General features: G+C 35.6%; 1 protein-coding gene across 13 annotated transcripts in view; it reads right to left on the bottom strand.

Annotated features, from left to right (window-relative positions):
• LOC124152156 (calcium/calmodulin-dependent 3',5'-cyclic nucleotide phosphodiesterase 1A-like) overlaps positions 1-20,550 on the bottom strand; it is a 406,387-nt gene that overhangs the window by 14,527 nt on the left and 371,310 nt on the right. For 6 of the 13 annotated variants that reach the window (XM_048382479.1, XM_048382473.1, XM_048382483.1 and 3 more), the window contains 13 exons: positions 19,120-19,137; positions 15,847-15,870; positions 12,272-12,331; positions 11,247-11,429; positions 10,219-10,285; positions 9,762-10,019; positions 9,186-9,286; positions 7,970-8,095; positions 6,750-6,851; positions 6,231-6,351; positions 4,726-4,807; positions 3,738-3,947; positions 129-209 (listed from right to left, as the gene is read on the bottom strand). In XM_048382479.1, the coding sequence (XP_048238436.1) occupies positions 129-209; positions 3,738-3,947; positions 4,726-4,807; positions 6,231-6,351; positions 6,750-6,851; positions 7,970-8,095; positions 9,186-9,286; positions 9,762-10,019; positions 10,219-10,285; positions 11,247-11,429; positions 12,272-12,331; positions 15,847-15,870; positions 19,120-19,137 (1,433 nt within the window). The remainder of the gene's footprint in view (positions 1-128; positions 210-3,737; positions 3,948-4,725; positions 4,808-6,230; positions 6,352-6,749; positions 6,852-7,969; positions 8,096-9,185; positions 9,287-9,761; positions 10,020-10,218; positions 10,286-11,246; positions 11,430-12,271; positions 12,332-15,846; positions 15,871-19,119; positions 19,138-20,550) is intronic. The other 7 variants (XM_048382476.1, XM_048382474.1, XM_048382478.1 and 4 more) reach the window with 7 other exon arrangements.

Genomic DNA, 20,550 nt, shown 5'->3' with positions numbered 1-20,550 from the left:
ACTATGTGGGTTTAATTTCAAATGACATCACTTATCATTAAGATAAGTAAATTTTCTATCATATTATGCTAAAAACTAAAATATTTCACCAGTTATACAACATTAACCCAGCAACATCCTATCACAACCTTTTAACGCCTTCTCCTTCCAGTTGACTTTGTTGTGAGACAGACACTCAACCCATGGCCGCTTTAACTCGTATCGTCCTCCTGACAACAGATATTGAAATGATTACACTCATCGTCAAGTGTGAGTCTAAACAAGTTCAGACCACTGCACCATAGTCAAAGCACTTAACTGAGACTATATCTAATGTGTAATTTAGTGGACTAAATCAAATCCTTTGAAAACTTGATTCCTGGGTAAATGCTTTATCCCCAAATATCCTCTACAGTTCAGGGCCCTGATCCACAAAGTGATATCAGCGCTGAGGTGATCGAAACTCCCATATTGAACATAGACTTAGGACTGGTGTGGTGCTGTGGTCGCTCTGTGGAACAGGTTAGAAACCTGACATCAAAATGTTGAAGCATGCCATCTGAACAAATCTCACATGTTGTATCTTACCATTCACTGAAAATGCCTTGTGATATGTCAGTTAAACTTTTTAGTCATTCGATACAAGACATCTTCTTTCTGTTTGAAGATTAAGTACAAAATTACAAAATCTAACTTAAGGACAATGCAATTGATGCGAGTCCTTGAACTACACAGAAACCATGCCATATGACTTTGATGGTGTCATCTGTAAGGAAGAAGTGTAGAGCGGGTGAGGCTATAAGTCAGTCTTGAGTGTATATAATAGAAAGGGTAGCCATAAAAGTACATGCAAAATAGAAATGAACTGAATTTTAAATTCAACTAAAATTGATATGTTTGCAGAGCTGACACTGACAAAGGAATCAAAGGTTGACCATTATTATCAAAATACCATTATAAAACATGCATCTTGGTGGATAAATCATACTGATAAATGGACATGAACCAGAAGCAACACAACATAACTGTGCTTTGTGAACTGGAGCTCACCTACATAATTCAAATATAAAACACAATACTTTCACATGTTCATGGGCAGTACTGTTTCACACTGGCACACTAACTCTTTTTCATGTATAGATTAACAATGGGTTAACATGGAAAGCTATGTGGAAATCTATTTGAAGTAAAGTGTCTGTTACATCACCTGTTTTAATCATTTTTTGATATTTGAAACCTCTAAGTGAAATTTAAGTATTTTCAAAAACCAGGGTTTCAAGTAAATTAATTAGGTTTCTTTATATAAATACATCAGACCTCTTTTGATAATTGGATAGAAACAATATATATTTGATTATGTTCTTTGCTTATCAAAAAGTAGTCTGAATATTGTGTAAATGTAAATCGGGAAGTTTAATAATTGCATGCACAACATATATATAATATAAAACTATTTCTTCATTCATTGATACACAAATGATATTCCATGTGTTTGTTATTTAATGTCATTTAATTAGCAATATTCAAGCTCTATGATGGTGACCTGTAGACAAGAGAGTCTGTACCAGACAGTCCAGTGATTGATATAATGATTCATGATGCACGTCTCTGGGGTACATTGACATAAACAAAGTCCGCAGAGCCTGACCACTCAATCCATTAAGTCACCTCAATACAGCCACCAGAGATTCCTAGTGACCTATTCTAACCTAGAATCCCCAATTTACCTGTCTCTTACAACTAGCAAAAATAGTATTCAGTATTTGAATTGTATAGGATGGAATTTGATGACAATACCAGACAACAAACAGTGGTAGGAGATCACGAGACTATGCCAGGTGAGCTAAAAGCCATCTCTGCATGCACACACTTCAAATCTGGTTAGTAGCTACTCTCTACCTACACACAACTTACAATGAACAGAGAGCATAGAACCAAGAGTTGGTAATCACTCAAGCCAAGCTTTTTAGTCTGGGTAGACAGGCCAGCAAGTTGAGAAGATAGACCAGGGAAAGGATTTCAGAAAAAGATAAGAATCTTCGAGATTTCTACTTGATAGTGAGCCAGAAATGGGGGAATAGATAGCAGTTTGGGGGGATGAAGACATTTGGATGACATTGTGTTGAGAAACAGGAATATGTCGTGATTGTTGTAAATAGGAGAAAGACAAACACAATTTGTGTTGGGTAAAACAAAATAGGAAAGGTATTGCATGTATTAAATATTGGTAAGGTGTTGACATTGGTTTAAATTTCAATATCTGAGTTTCGTTCTAGATACAGTTCATTATAAGTTTGTTGTTAGTACACTAGCAGGACCAGATATCTGCAAGTAACATGTCCTAACAAGAATCCTTACCCTACACCAGATGCATTTAAGATGTTCTGTCTGAAATATGAACTAAATATACAAAAATACAGACATACATGAGCACATAGGTATCTCCTCTGTTATATAAATTAGTGTGGTCAAAGGTTTGTTTTGTTTATTGTTTAATGCTGCACTCAGTGATATTCCAGTAATGGACTGTACATAATCAAGTTTGGATCAGACAGTCAAGTGATTGATATTATGAGCTATGATATACACCATCAGGGTACGATGACACGCAATCAACCAAGTCACTGAGTGTCACCACTCAATGTATCTAATTGCCTCTCCCAACATCGCAGGTTGCTGTGAACTAATTCTTCTTGAGTCTGTTCTCAAAGAAAGAAAGTTCAGTCTGTGCTAAAATCTACTGAGCCAGGTCGGAATATATCATTTGAAAAATTATTTTCAGTAGATTTTCATATGACAAAAGACTTTACATCGCTGATCTTAGACCAAAATAAATTTAAGTAGTTTCCATAGTAACTAGAGTCACAGACTGCAAAAAGATGCCAATAAATATGTTCCCTGCAATTGTTCAAAGGTACTAATTCCAGTCTTGTGCCAAATATATATTCAACCAGGATCCCTCATGTATTTTCATGGATCATGTATTTTTGATCCATTATATAAATCCTGTAGGAGATACCTATGTCACACATATACTTGAAATACAAAATACATAACTAATTCTCTGGAACTAATGTTAGAAAACTTCTGCAGGTGGCTACCTTTTTCTTATGAAAGAACATAAATTTTACTCTAACACTTTTATAATTTCAGAAAAAGTCAGAAACAATTTGTTTTCACTCAAGGTGTTTTTTGTGAGTCAAAAAAATATATTTATATGACTAAAATCAAATTTTAAATAATTGTCTTTCCAAAAGGCATAAATAACTATCCAATGCCTCTTATCTGTGAGAAAGTCTTGCCAAAATATAAGAAATACATTATACTGATATTAAAGCTAGGATAAATTCATAATTTGATGCTCACACTTTCACTGAATTATATATAAATTCAACTGACATCAATAATATATCAACATTTAATTACATTATGGAAAACAAAAAGACTCTTATTTCCTGTGATTAATAATGATGAATGTACCATAATTTCTTGTGGTTTTTTTCATGACAATTGACTTGCCTTTACATGAGTTTGTGATGGGGCAGGATATTCTCACCTTTTCGTGAACACCTGGTATCATTACTTTTTGATAGTGATTTATAAAAACATGCTCATGATATAGTCGGAATAGTACAATTGACTCTACTTTATGCAGAGATTTCTATTGGTTATGGAAAGCTTTTTGTCGCTTAATTTTTACAAAAGTCTGCACATGGAACAATGAAATATCTGGTCCAGCTATGTCTAGGCTAGGGTACCCGGTGAGAGAGGTGTTTTGGGCGTACTCGGACGACTACTCAAGCTGGATCCGCCCGATGATCGGTTGACTTTGTCTTCAAACACTTCCTCTGAGATGGCCTCATCAATGTTGCGTGCGGATTGCTCTTGCTTGTGAAGTGGGCTGAGTATTTTATCCAACATATCCCCCATCACCTGGAAGCTGGGGTCGACTATGAAGTCAATGAAGCCTGTGCCAAAAAACATGGCTTCATAAAAAATCACAGAATCGAGATATTTTAGGCCTTTCTTCTTTGAATCAGCTTGTTTAAAGGCTCTTCTCATAGGGTGAATGTTTGGGTAAAAGCTGAGGAGCTCATGAATGATCGAGTTACAACCTTGTCAGATTGAAGTTCATTTAAAATGTATTTCAAAATCAAAGGCCATGCAAATTCAATTTTATATATTTTTCCATTTATAGTTTGTTTTGGATTCGGGCATACTCAACAGAAACTGCCCAATATTAAACAGTAGATAACCCAAAGGTTATTGATATATAAATAGTTTGTATCCAAACGCTTTTCCTACAATGAACAGTTTTCAAAACATTTTTTCGAACAATAAAAAGATATATTCATTTTTCGGTAATTTACTGCAGATGGGAGGGGTCAGGAAAGGAAAAGTTAGGCCTTTTCAAGGGATATATTTCATGCCTGTGCAAACCCAGGTATTATGACCCCTGAGATAACGTTGAGTTTATAACATAGCTCAAGTCAACATTTGTTTGTTGGTTGTTTAATGACACACTCAGCAGTACTCAGATGGTGGCCTGAAAATAATCAAGTCTGGGCCAGACAACCTGTGATTGATATCACCTAGTAAAGTAAGTCACTGAATCTGACCAGCGCATCCATTATGTCGCCTTGTATGACAAGCATAGCCTATAAGGTAGCTGGGGACCAGTTGTATCCCAGACTCCTCTAGTGAAGATTGTGCACATCGCAACCTCTCCCTGAACATCCACATTACCAATTTGTGACTCAGCCACTAGGGTGTTCTTCCTATCACAGAGAGGTGAGAAGGGCAAACCCAGCTCTTGTTCACGGTCACCCTGAAATATACAACATGGACGTGATGTGCATTTCATTGACCAACATACTGTGCCTTATAAGGACAAGGATTTCAATATATGCAAAAAATGAATGAAAGTGGTTCATGATAATATGGACAGGACATAAACATGCAGGAACTAAGCTTCTGTCACTAGAAGTTGTCCACTGTTCTCATGGGGGTCTAGGGGACATCAAATTTATCTTACCACACACCTAATTACATTGTAGGTATGTCTTATGCATGCATACTTTGGTCTGAATCAGCACGAATACCCCGAATAGGCACTCCGTTCATTTTTCACATTCATCGTAAAAAAGCAGCCGACAGAAAACAAACATAAGAGTTATTCCCCTTAGATCTATTACATTTGGAAAATATCGTAAATATACAGATGTCTCACATCATTCATGAAACAAAATTGTGGTTAGAATGGTACAAATGTAATGCCAACAGTTCAGCAACTAGAGAGGGGAACATAAGTCATGTACCATACTTTATTGCATATAGTATGCATCCAAGTATAATGCACACCCCTCTCTAGCAGATTCAGTATTTTGGGAAAAACAATTGTGATATTATTCGTAGAACACCCCTTCAGCGAATTCCTGTAAACGAACGGGTGATAAGAAACTTTGTCAGTACAAATTTGAAATTTGAGATAAAAAATTCCCCAGAAATGTTGATTTAACTTGTATTTTTTGTTCTGCTGGGCATTGTTTTACATCCAGGCATTACCTTGTGTATTTTCTCGTAAACCAGGCCGGAAACAGTAATCAGCTGTACACACGTTTTCTTAGAATCTACTGGTGATTCGGTTAAAACTTACTCAATGATATAACTTTATAGGATTTTGATGCAAGGATTGGGAAAAATTGTATCTGAAACTATTTTTTATCAGGAATAATATATTCCAATATCATGTTATTTTAGTTGCAGCTTTTACTAAATATATTTAAAATAATAATAACCCTTACTAAATATATTTAAAATAATAATAACCCTAAGCGTAGCACTTTGGTGCAGCTGATCGCTATGGCCTGTTATTTTTTTTTCACATGGAACAATTCGAGGCTCCCAAGCACATGATCACAAGATCTACATGTTGACATAGAATCGTCAAACTACAACAAATATGACTTAATGAGTCAAAGTATGGCATTATTATATATGCATCCATTCTCGTTCAAATAAAGATCATATCAAGGTGTCAATAGCGGTAATCTGGCCGTGGTTGCTGTTAATAATGGTGAGTTAGCGGGGTACATTAAAATAACAAAATGGGTCTCCACCAAATAGAATCTGACACGCATGTGTAGCGTAAGATAATAGCCAATGTATCATGAATTTTGGAAGTACTGAATACAGATGTGAATCTGGAGTGACCAGTAGCTTGCCCATATGATATGGTGCTCTCCACTGACCTGTCTAAAGAACTCTTCTAGGAGGAGATCAGTCCACCTCTTGTGGAGATCCCAGTCTTTGGAAGGGTGGCTGATGTCTGCACAGTGTAACACTAATGACACTGCTTTTGACTTGTCAATACTGAAATGTACAATATTGTGAAATTATGAAACCTGCTTGACTATGTCAGTATTGAAACCAAAAGAATGGGAAAACTACTCTGAAATAGTCTGAAAACAACCTGCTACTGAGTTATCAATACTGAAGTTTTTAAAAAAACACTTCCTGTCTTCTGAAGTTCAAAATATTTCCCCCCACCTCTCTAGGTAATACCAAAATATTCTGAAACCTATCCTACTTCAAAACTGAAACAGAAATAATTCTGATATCAGTTACGTAATAGATGTATTATTTCATCATTGATAAAACTAGTGAGGACATTAAGACTATTTCTATTCTGAAAATTACATACATAAACACATACCAAAAGCTTTTTTTCACTTTACAATGAAAATAATACTATTCTCAGCTCGTCTTACTTTTCTGGCACAGAAAGAAGATTTTTCATATTTTTTATCTGCTGAAAGTGGAAGGACATATCTGTTGCCAACACCATGTCTATCACAAGTGTCCGGAACTCCCTGAAACAATCAAGTCAACACATGTAACAATCTCTAGAGCTATCAATAGTCATCAAGTGAGTAAGTGAGTGAGTTGGTTTTAACACCGATTTTAACAATATTCCAGTTATATCGCGGTGTGTCAGCTTATTGTGGATGGAAAGCGTGAAGTTATGCAGGTCTCAAACGTTTACCATTTCGGTGAAACCCACGAGCACGGGTATGGTGCTGACAAACCTAAAAACATAATCTGGGCGAACCAGGATTCGAACCCACAATTAAAGGTTTCTGGTGTGCCCAAGGGATGCAACTCTGCACAGCAAATCGCAAGCACATTTGACGACTGGGCAGTAAAGTCAGCAAGTGTATCAATCTCTGGAGCTATAAATAAAGTAATCAAGTGTATCGAATCTCTAGAGCTATAACTTGTATAAGTTAAGTCATCAAGTGTATCAAATCCCTGGAGCTATAAGTAAAGTCATCAAGTGTATTAAATCTCGTGAGCCATAAGTAAAGTCATCAAGTGTATCAAATCTCTGGAGCTATAAGTAAAGTCATCAAGTGTATCAAATTACTGGAGCTATAAGTAAAGTCATCAAGTGTATCAAATCTTGTGAGCTATAAGTAAAGTCATCAAGTGTATCAAATCTCTGGAGCTATAAGTAAAGTCATCAAGTGTATCAAATCCCTGGAGCTATAAGTAAAGTCATCAAGTGTATCAAATCCCTGGAGCTATAAGTAAAGTCATCAAGTGTATCAAATCTCTAGAGCTATAAGTAATGTCATCAAGTGTATCAAATCCCTGGAGCTATAAGTAAAGTCATCAAGTGTATCAAATCCCTGGAGCTATAAGTAAAGTCATCAAGTGTATCAAATCCCTGGAGCTATAAGTAAAGTCATCAAGTGTACCACGAGATTGCTGGCATACTAGTTTGCCGATGTTCTTCCTTGCTAAGATAGCTGGTAATACAAGGAGGACTTTTTACTGATATTCTTCCTTGCTAAGATTCCAGGTAATACAAGGAGGACTATTTTACTGATATTCTTCCTTGCTAAGATAGCTGGTAATACAAGGAGGACTATTTTACTGATATTCTTCCTTGCTAAGATTGCTGGCAATACAAAGAGGACTAGTTTACCGATATTCTTCCTTGCTAAGATTGCTGGCAATGCCACATTCCTCTTCCTTCATAATGCGGAAGGCAGCACTTATATGGTGGTTCTCTAGCACAGCCCGGTCATTGTACAGTAATGCCACTTCAGACCTGAAACATAACAAGCAACTTATTTCGAGCTGACACAAACTGAGATCCTCTTAGCACTGTCTAATATATTTAATTATGTCTCTGGCCTCATCAAAATCTAAAAAAGTGAATACCAATATGCGTTGCTTTATCGAGTGTTAACATAAAACATACTTTAGCATTTATTTTTCTTAAAACCCACACAATCTCAAGTGAAATAAAACATACACTTATTTTCACATATTCTAGCTAATCTTCTAGTTAAACAAACAAACAAACAAACTATAAAACCCTCGAAAAGCTGTGAAGAGAGATCAGTTATCTCTCGTTTTCCATGGTAATGTGTGACCCTACCAGGGACGTACCAGATGCCAACTCCAGCATCCCATACATGTAACAATTGAAAATGAGTGCAAAGGAAATGCTGGTCATTCACAGTTTGCTAACTCCTGTAACATTTATTTCCACTGTGCTTGTGCAATTTTATATTACTTGTGGCAGAGCACTGTCTCCATATTGATTGGGGTGAAGTGTATGTTTCACAGCATGGCAAAACAACAATATTTGCAACTGTTATTTGGTGGGTGAAGTTTGAGTACTTTTTCAAGTGCAAAGAAATGAGTAAAAATTATATATGACATTACATATTTCATAAGATAAAAACAATCTAGGAATTAACCTGCTTGTTTGTTTGTTTGTTGTTAAATGCCACACTCAGCAATATTCCAGCTATATGACAGCGGTCTGTAAATAATGGAGTATGTACAAGACAATCCAGTGATTCACGTCATGAGCATCAATCAACGCAATTGGGATACAATGACATGCATTAATCAAGTCAGCGAGTCTGACCACCCAAGCCTGTTAGTCGCCTCTTTCGACAAGCATTGTCACAAGTGTAATATTTAATTTATATTTTCATACTGTATTTCATCCTGAATACATCCAATGTTTCATTATCAAATGAATCCCTTCACTGCTGCAGAAAAGGTTCCATCCACACTATCCCACGCCATACAAATTAACATAAACAGGAATACATTATCAAATACTATATACAAGGACAAAATTCCTACCAAGAACACTTTCTCTGTGTTTATAATCCACTCACCCTGTATTGATATGGAAGTTGTTAGTCGTTCCAGTGTGCTCAAAGTCATGTATCAATGCTGCCACAATGGTTGCAAAAATTTCTAAGTCAGTCAACCAGTGCTGAAACAAACAGTCAAAAAATAATTAAATCTTATGTATTATCTTATGACTTGAGAAATAGAAATAGGATTAGCTATTCAGAGTATTTATCAAAAAATATATTTGGCCATTAACCAAATTATTACTATAATCAATATCATCTACATATAGGAAAGAATGGTATGGTATGGTATGGTATGGACACAACATAATCCCGAACATGCCAAAAAGAAGAGTTTTCAAAGGATCCTCCAAATTTCATATCAAGTTTATGACCATGGTTCTATTTTCATAACAACATACCAAATAACATCAAAATTTACTTTGATCCCCAATTTTTAAACATGCTATCGTACAATATGAACACTCAAATAGGATGCTGTCAAAACAAAGAAAACCTAAGGCAGGACTTGAATATGATTGACTAGTTTTCGAAGCAAATCTGGAACCATGTCTCTATTTCCACGACTAGTTGTCCTACAAATAGTACACATACTGCAAGCTTGCTCTGAGACAGAACATAGTGTACTGTCTGCGCAACGTCGGCACCGTGGAGGAGGTTGTGGTAGGGGTTGCGGTACTTGCTGTAGCCGGACTCCAGGGCAAACAGGAAACTCTCCAAGACTTGGGTGTTGATTTTGAACTTTGTGATAAGATCATACTTTTGCAGCAGTGTGAAACCTACGAACTTCAATGCATGGCCATCCGATGCATCATTCACAGCAAAGACATTGAAAGACCAGTCATCAAGATGCTGAAACAGATTGACAAATGGGTCCAGCATGGGTCAGTTAATCACTTGCCAACCATATTCTTATTGCAGAAATTAATCAAATCTGTTTTCTCTTTCCCACTGACCACGAAGGGACGTTTCACGGTTACTTCAGAAGTTACCAGGTACATTGAATACATGATGAGCGCCATGAAACTGACCTTCATTCTTCAGAGCTTACCTTTAATTGTATTAAGACATGGGGCGGCACATGTATTCCCACAGAGCTAGATAACCGCCGGTATATCCTGAAACAAATCACCATTTATGAAAACTGTTGCTGTAACTAAGAACTTTGTTATAACTATTCCCAATGGAAAAATAATTATTTTACCAAAGAACCAGAAATTGTAAAAAGCTAATCTCCATCTGCACACAACTTTCTTGAAACAGGTGTGAGATGTCGGAGTGTGCAACTTTAGCCACCAGTACGAAGTCTGAGTCTTGAAATATTCTGTTTGGTCCGGTAATCTCAACTTGAAATAATCTAAAAGTGCTATAATCTTTGACACAACCTTAAATCCCATTTCACCTCACCTGTATTGATAGCTTGCAACATTTTAAACACAGTTGAAACTGAAACTTCTTTACCAATGATTTCTAAGATTTAGATTCTTAAGTACTTACTATTCACTTACATTTAAGATACATGTAGTGATCACAAACAGAAACAAAAAAGAAGTGAGCAAAGCTCACATACCCCCGTTATCCCCGCTGGTCAACAACAAATAGTAAATAGTTTGTTAATTAATTAAATATACCTGTTGCTTTAAGTCAGAGGAACTGCCCTTTCCTTTGTAACCCCATGAGGATGCATTATGTTTGAAATGAACACATGTTTTTGCAAATATATTTCAATCTAGTGGGGGATAATCCATCATGAGCACAACATTCATTCTTGATGTTTCTTAATGTTTCCATGGAAATGGCAAAAATTAAAATGTTCAGAATAGCAAAAGGCACAAGTACTCATTGTGGTTAATGTGTGTAGCAAGTTTGGTGAAGCTAGGGTGCATGGTTAAAAAGTTATGGGCCGTACAAAAGCTCGGACGGAAAGGTGGACGGACGGAAGGACGGACATGGTTAAAAAGTTATGGGCCGTACAAAAGCTCGGACGGAAGGACGGACAGACGGAATGCTATATACCCCCGATTTTCTTCGTAAACGGGGGTATAATAATTATTTTCCTCTTATTTTGAATGAGATTACCTGTCCACCATAATCCCTGCTCTTATTGCATGTGCAACACTACGGAACTTGGGTTTCTCCTCTCCTTTCCGCTTCATATTGCTCATAGAGCGTGTGAAGGTCAAGGCCAGCCAGTCTCGCACCTCGCTCGGGACGGCATCAGGCTCCACCTCACTCAGTTCATCATCTTCCTCACAGAGACGCCTACAACACAAATGCTCAAGTTGTTCCGTAAAACTGGCAGGATACACAACAAGCTGAAAGCAATATGCTGTGTAGTTCTCATTGTTTAATACATGTCATTTTATCCTAGACATTTTCTAATTAACAACATTGAGAATTTCTCTTATAATAGAATTGATTTCATGCAGAAAATCTGCCAAAGCTGATGTTGATTCAAATATCACAAAAAGGCATGTGACTGAAAATATGTATATCAAGAAACAAAAATAACTGGACCAAAAACATTGAGACTGATATATCGAAATGATATGAGGTATGCAATAACTTGTGCATGAAAAATGTGCAATGCTGAACAATACTGAATCACTGATGATAAAATACCATACAATTCTTGTGCAGTAATCATTCAATATAGTGTTTATCATGAAAATGTGCAAGATATCCATGACCAACCAACCTTCTTAATGCAATATAATGAAATAATAAAAAATAAATTCTTCAAATGAATTCCTGAAATGGACTAAGAAAATATATATATATGAAACCCATGACAAAAATATCAAAATAGCATGTCTGATGAAAAATATAGCTAAATAATAACACCATGTATCTGAGGAAAAACACAAACATACCAAATGGAGTAGGCAACACCCAAACATATACATTTATATTGTGGAAACCACTAAAACATTCACATCCAAAATAGCCAACTAAACACAAAAACACTTCTAAAAATGGGTACATGTATATGATGTCTTTTGCAAAATCATAAATCACATGACATGACACGTCCTGCTTGAAAACTCTCCACAAACCAAAGTCGAAAGTCTGGTAAATGAGCTTTTGTATGGAGAGTTACTTCCCTTGTATTTGCGGCCGAACCCCGACCTTTCTCCTTGGATGAAATAGGATCTGTCTCTTTGCTGAAGGCGTAAAACATTTATGACGCTAAACATGTCAACGTGAAATCTACACAAGCCTACCAGCAATTAACACTCGTCAATAGCAAAGCAAAACATGTATATCTCATGGGACAAAATTCTTTAATATTTACTTCAAGTTAGCAAAAAAACAGCATTATTACAATAAATGTTTCACAATCTGGCATGCTCACATATTTATTTTAAATGTCCCATTTGTTATGTTCAATTGAGTTCACTCAAAACTTTAATTTTCTGGGGATTCATAATTTCAAAATGCTGTCATCAAAAAGATCTGTTACTAATAGCTCCATCATGTCATTACAAACAACAATGTTGTTATAAAAACCTAAAATTGGTTAATGTGTTATACATTCTTTAGCATTCCTAAGTTATAAATTTAGATTTCTAAATCTAAATTATCAAACCCAAGGGTACAACACACGCTGTTTAAGTGCTCTAATGTTGTGGTTTAGTAAGTTATAAGTGCACCTAAGTCTACATGTGTACATGTTGTATCTGGTTAGCTGGATTATAGATTCCGCGACATGTAGAGTTAATGTTCACACACATCCATCACTATAGCCTTTTTTATACAAAGAAGTTGGAACACTGATGCAAAACAATATGTAAAATCAAATATGAATCAAGATGCATTCTATTTCAATCTAAATCTAACCTAATGATAATTCATATTAATCTTATGTTAATTCTTTAATTGCAATATAAGATGACCTTTGAGGATCTGTCATGCAATGTACATGCTTGAGTTGGTTCATACATAGTTCATCAGAATCGGTCAGCTCAATACATGGCATTTCCTACAGTCTGGCAGTGGGTAAATTTAGTATTACATATCTAATTTACCTTCCCAGTGATTTGCAATGTTTCATGACAACTATGATAAATCATCAATGATTTGACATCTTTTTTTTTCAAATGTTTGTTTTCAATATCACCACTAAAACGCATGAACATTGCAGATGACAAAGAAAACAATTATAGATATAAACTGATTTGAACGTGCATGATATCACAACAATAACATGTGATTTCAGAAAACTTCATAATATTTCAATTTGTAGTCATTATATTTCCTTTATTCCCGAAACATTTAGTTTTACTGGCATATCCTTTCACATTCCTGGTGCAAATTGTTTAACATATGATCAATCAATTCAACACATACAACACGAAAGTTAAAGAAAACCTGATTCTTTCATATCAACATAGTTAACCTGTCATGACAAATAAACTATGGTAATATGAAAGAATTGGGTGTTCTCAAACTTCTTTTGTGTAGTATGTGATCTGTTGATCCTTTACAATGCTTATCCAAGCTCTTCTTCATCTGTGATGTAAGTTTGAAGTATGATATCATCAGCATCATATCATTAGCATGAGGTTTCAGGAATGAATTAGAGGTATCAAATGCTGATATACCTAACACCTAAACATACATTGTGTATATATCTATTCTACCATGATAGTTTGAACTTGAACACGGCGTGGGGCTGTTGAGATGAATGCTGTAAGTGGGGTGCAGGTAAGAATTCAGTGATAACCAATTTTCACCTTTGTACAAAGTGTTGTTGACTTGTAACAAACCATTGGAAAATTCAAAACAGTCAATCTTGAAGAAAAAGCAATGTAAGATTTAGTATTAAAGTCAATTTCTGCAACATGAAAATACAGACCATCTAATTTAGGCTGGTCAAATGAGTCACAATTAGCTTATATAATCATTTTAATCAGTGGAGTGAGTGAAAGAGTGAGTTGGGTTTAATACCGCTTTTAGCAGTATTCCAGTTATATGATGGCGTGTCAGCTTAATGTGGGAGGAACGCCCGAAGTGATGCAGGTCTCAGATGTTTACCACCCACGAGCACGGGTATGGTGCTGACAAACCTAGAAACATAATCAGAGCGAACTGGGATTCGAACCCACAACCAAGGGTTTCTGGCGTGCACAAGGGACGCGACTCTGCACAGCAAATTGCGGCGCCTTATATGACTGGGCCACCCATGACCCCCTACTCAGTGGATCAGGAACAAACAAACCAGAGACTTCTTTTTAATTACTTGGTTCACAAATCTACAACCCAAAATCAAAATTTTAAGAAAAGTCTTTTGTCTTCCAGCCTCCTCCTTCCAGTCTGTTAATTAATTTCAGTAATGAAAACAACCTGCAAAGCAGATCAGTGTAGGAAGGGAAGTAACTATGTCATTCCTAAAAGGCACTTCATGTGTTCTTTACAGCATCCAACCAATTTGTTTAAAGATCAACTGAAAGAAATTAGTTTTTGAGGTATCAAGTTTGATTTGTGTTGACAAATGATCCTACCCTTCTTTTTTAAACTGTGACCAAGAAATTAAAAGAAGAGAGGCCTAGTTGTTTGACCACCAATCTACTAAATTAACCAGGTCATAATATCTGGTCTTCCAGGATGGGAAGCCAACCTGTACTCACCACACTTGCAAGCCATTGCAATCACTCAATACCCACTCAGTTACCTCATTCAAACAATTGGTACTGATCAGCCCTAGATTCCCCCCACTTTAACAATTACACCATTCCCCTTGTGTTCAATGATAACTGGCATCATCTAATTGTACCAGTGAGTTACCACATATACAAATAAAGCCAATCAAAGTGTTGTTAAAAGTTAAAGTTATATGAGTTTCAAATTCAAGCTCTGGTTATGAAAAAAGCATATACTAGCTGTCAAAACAGAAATGTATGAGTGTCAGTCACAATAGCTGATGTATATATAAGTCAGTAGTACATTGCATACAAGCTATAGTGTTGCAGTTGAGCTATGGAGGGGATACAGCTATCTCACAGGACATCCCAACTGTGACAACACAGGCAATGTTGGATATTTAGTGTACTATATATTTTGAGGGTTGCAAGCTGCCTCTGTCCATCTTATTTGCAAATCCCCGCTAATCATTTCTCTGTCCTCGCAAAAATGGAAATGAGGTCTTAAAAAAATACTCTTTGCCATAGATTATAATTACTGATGCTATCAATTCCACAGACCACTTAAATCCGACTAAACAGGTGTACTGTCAAAGATCACTTTTCAAAAGCAACAAGACCTTGCTCTGCTCCCCAATTTTTCTTTTAACTGACACACAAACTGTTCAACATTTCAACAGATGTCATTTTATGGTGAACTGGCCCTGTAGTGGGCCTCCCAAGATGATCCGTTCCAATTTCAGAAAGATGCAATTAAATTTTTTGTTTTAAAATGTATTTTCATTACAATACATGAATATTTTTATATTTTCTTAAAATATAATAACTTAACATGACAGAATTTGAATTAAATTTGTCACGGAATAATATGAGAGAACTAAGATTTGAACATTTGAAGTACAGTTTGACAGCATCAGTTCAACAATTTGGAGAGAAGTGTTGGAGATAGATGTATCCCTGCAATAGAACTGTGGTTGTAACAAACAAAAGTGGTATTAGTTCTTTTGCAAAATGTGTTAAATATATTTTCAAATTACCGAACTGTGGCTGGTTGTTTTTCGCTGTGAATAGAAAAATCACCACAGAATGAAGAACTTAAAATACAGCTATGCATATGTTTTTAACAAGATACATAGGATTTCTTGTTAAAAACATGCATCAAATATGATATTTCCATGTTGATTTCCTGCATCAAGTGCAAGCAGAAACTTTCATGTAGTTTGATGCATAGCATTGTTTATAGTACCATGAAGGTTGTGAACATATGGTGGAGACAATTATCACCATGGTAACCAGATGGCCAACTAACTCCCTGTTTTCACTTTGCCCCTACTAACCCATCACAAACACACAGGGATTATTGCCTGTATACCAGACACTAGGTCAAAGACAAAAATGAGAAACACATGATTTGCACTTCCATTCATATCAATGGCACAGAAACAGACACCATTTTGAAGGGACATAACTCTTAATGTTTTTGTTTCTTTTCCCTCAATTTGCAGTTTCACTGGTTGAATTGGTATGTATGTTGTTATTAAGCAGCTGTAAAAATAGGATTAGTAAGAAAAACATGAAAATAATAAGAAACTGCTTGTATCTGTAAATGAAAGGTTAACTAAACTTAAAATATCTTACAGTTAAAATCCTAAATAGCTTCAAGGTGGCTGGGGGTGACTGTAGTGTGATGGAACATTGCTGTGACTAAAGGGCTTGTGGAAACAGGGCCTGGGCCAGTGGGATAGGGTACCGTATCTTATATCAAACCAAAAGAGCCAACAACAAATACTCACTTGACCACAATATAAACTATCCAATCAAGTGTTTCTCACACTGTTGTTGCTTTCAAATCATGACCTTATCAGTTATGAATCTACTGAAAAACATCTATCAAAGCCATTTAACATATCAGTTAATCTCTGTATTATGTACAATAAATGTTGTGAATAAATATTTATTTTTAAATTCAACAATCTTACAAATATACACTAGGTTTTTTCTTGGAGATAATTCCATTACAAAAAGATATCAGAACTTTTTTAGAAAGTCAAAACATAACTAAAACAAGATTATTGGGCATATTTAACAACACATCTGTGATGCCATCAGGAAATACAGATTCAGGACTATGACCGTCCTTACCAATGCCATGGAAAGTCCTGTTCCAAATGGTAGTTTTAAACTGAAGTAACTCTTTCTGAGAAGAAGTCTACCACCAGGAGATTCAACTAGTCCTCATGAAACTTTACTTGACACAGACTTCAGGCCAGTCATTCTACTTCATGACTGAATAACAAATTGTTATTGTAGCCACACTGTTGTGTGGGTTATGGGTTAAATCCTCACAGCAGTTAGAGAATGACTAACACATAGGAAGTGTATATTGCTAACACATAGGAGGCAATATACACCCACTTAAAAATTCCATTTCAACAAAAAAAAACCCAGCTAAATTAGACATTATGTCTTCTAAATATATAATCAGTGATTCATTAATTAAGTCTAACAAGGTCTGGTTTGTGTGATTAGTTGGCAGAATGGGATGATAGCACTGATAGCTAAATACCACAGAACTTTAAATGTGAGAAGTTACATCCAGGATTCTCTTTAAAACTCTCAAAACTGACCTTTGCCATGTTAACAACTTACACTCATTGAACCTGTCAACTTGCAGCTAAGTGTTTGTTTTTATCCTATTTATTTTCAGACTATGTGGTTTAAGACTTCAGATCCAGGGACTTTACTTTTTGGAATAGAATGGTTATGAAATTTGACAGTGTGGCAAGTTTTTCATGTGCCATAAAAAGTGGTCATAGGAAAGCAAAAAGTCTTCAAGTAAATGAAACATCCTTCCCAATTCAATTTCTTTTTTGCTTGTAATTTGTTCATACTGAAAGACTGAGGAGTCTGTGACTTAAGCCACTTGTCCCAAGACAGACCAGTAAAATATCTTCCAATCTAGAAAGATTTGCTAATAAAGTCCATATATTAACACTAAGGTCTACAAAAAAGATGTCAAGTGACAGATTGGTAGTAGTTGACAGCACAGACTGATATATACGTTTAACCCAGTGTACAATATGATTTAACACAAGGGTGTGTGTTTCAAGTAATTGTGTCAATTTTACTCCCCTTCATGAACAGTATAATATTGAAAACTAAAATCTCATCAATCAAATCTTTCAATAGGTGCAGAATCACCAAAGTGCAGCATGGAGATATCAGCTATATATATATATATATATATATTCAAACACTAAATTTTATTCAACAACTCTCCCTCACAACATCTCTCTACACATGCAGCAAACACTGGTCTAGAACCATCACAAATCTCAAAATATGATATCTAATCACACTAGAATGTGGTGACATGGACAATGGAATTATGTTAATGCTGTTAATGGTGAAATTGGCATGAAATTGACGATGTTAATTGCATATCAATCATGGTGACATGGACTGACACATACACAAGGGTGAAAAACATACATCAAAGATTGGTTCTTCAAACAGGGATGAAAACATGGGATGAATAAAAAGAACAGACTTTGTTTCTTTTTTTTTAGATTGGACAAAAATCAAACAGATCCTTGCCAGGCTTCAGACACACATATGTTTGTTGTGGGTGTAAAGGTGACTTTGTTTCTCATATGACAACAATGATGTCACACTTGCATGATGAAAAATATACAAATCTACAACCAAAATATCAAAACCATGCTAATAACAAACCCTAGTAACAGTGAAACATCAGAGAAGAATCAGTATACTGTTTTATTAAAAGAAAAACCTTGTATAATACAAAATATGACACATCTTTGCAATGAAATCTACTTTCTATATGTATTTTAGCACTTGATATGTGCAAATGTATTATGTTTTAAAAAAAGAATCGTAATAAAACACCTTTTTGCTAAATCAAACAAAATAACATTTTCTGAGTTTGATCAAAGCAACAACATTAGTTAATGCAGGGGCATGATTTATTTTCAATTTCCTAAAAAGGATAACCTTATAAAATTCAACAACTTTAACCATAACTGCTTTATCATTGTCTCAATGAAGGAGCATCAGGTTACTTTTTCCTGAAGTTCAATTATCAACAAATATTCTAACATCAATAACTGATTTATGACACACATCTAAAGTTGTATCACAATATTTTTGTGGATAATCATTAAAATAGGAGCTACCAAATTCAATTTCACAACTTGGTATGTCAAAAAATCTCTGATGTTTCAAGGTTGGTGAACAGTAGATTCTAACAGCGCAGGCTAAGTGCAGTTCTACGTGCGGTCATAACATACCTCTCCAAGGTCTCGGGTCTGCGATAAATCAAATCAAGTAATTATTCACCTCATATATATTCATATTTCATTACAGTGGTGACACATGTCAAAACACACCAATAAGAGGAATTCTTATCCTTGAAATAATTGAAACACAACAGCCATTAACTATCAAACTGGACACAAATAGGGTGGTAGGAAGAGGAGCCAAAACATTTTTGTTTATTTTCATAACAATGTTTTATTCCAGCAATTTTTATTTCATGTCAAACTATTTTTTTTCCCAGTATTTTCTTCAACAAATTATTTAAACAAAGCACGCACGCAAAACATGCACGCACGCACGCACAGAGCCCTTGAACCAGAACATCAGTCCCTTACACCACAGTCAGCAATATTCGAGCTATATCATGGCAACTTAATCATTTCTACGCCAGGCAAACCGATGGTTGACAACATGACAACTATCGATGCTGTCATGGCTCATTGACGAAAATTCAGCAAGAGCAAACATTGTGACCACACCCAATTCAATCCTCATTAGTCCGCTGTTCTTAGCACTCCTTATTGCTTATCACAACACAATGCTTGCAGGTTCTACAATTGATCAGAAAATACAAAGGCTATTCTTTGCATTATAAAAGGGTCAATCTAATGACTGACTGCTATAAGCTTCCTCATCAATAGCATGCAATAAACCATTTAAAAACTATATGAAACTCTTCACAGCCAACTAATGTGAGTTTGTGGATGGTCGGTCATGTGGAAATGACATGAAACTGATGTCCTGAATTAATTAATTTCCTATTATATGCCACAATACAGGGATATAACAATCCAATAGTTCATTCAATAACAATCCCCAAATGACAACAATTACTGCAATCAGGACATTCCAAACTTGTAGAGTGAAAGAACTAGAATTAACACAGCAGAGAAAGCTCTTGATCCACTACGTGGTTAATACTTTGCAACACTGAAAATACTCCTTTTTAATCAAGTTTACAATTAAGGAATATCCCCCCAAAAATTAGCAGAATTTACATAAAAGATAATTAAAACCATTGTTCTTAACTGGTCCCATAATTTGAAATAGATACATGTATGTTGCAATCAAGACTAATACTACGGACTTGATAAGTGAACAAAAATATCCCAATGACATTAGTATATAATGCAACCCTGCTCCAGACACATCCAGGAAGTAAGATGTCACCTATTTCTCAAAGGAAGATTTGAAATAGTGATCTGTCGGCACTTGACAAGATATTGGTATTCCTGAAGTCAAGCACTGTCTATTTTAATCTGAGGATGTCACTTTTGAACTAGACGAAGCCATCCTCACAATGCCAGATGTTAGATTATGGTGAATATCAATAATCATGTTATTCTGAATCAGCTGGTTCTATGTAAAACATTTGCTTATCACGCAACCCAGTCACCGATATG

This window comes from Haliotis rufescens, unplaced genomic scaffold (genome assembly GCF_023055435.1).
Source record: "Haliotis rufescens isolate VD_foot unplaced genomic scaffold, xgHalRufe1.0.p SCAF_4, whole genome shotgun sequence".
Taxonomy (NCBI): domain Eukaryota; kingdom Metazoa; phylum Mollusca; class Gastropoda; order Lepetellida; family Haliotidae; genus Haliotis; species Haliotis rufescens.
This window is presented reverse-complemented; position numbering and strand designations above follow the sequence as displayed.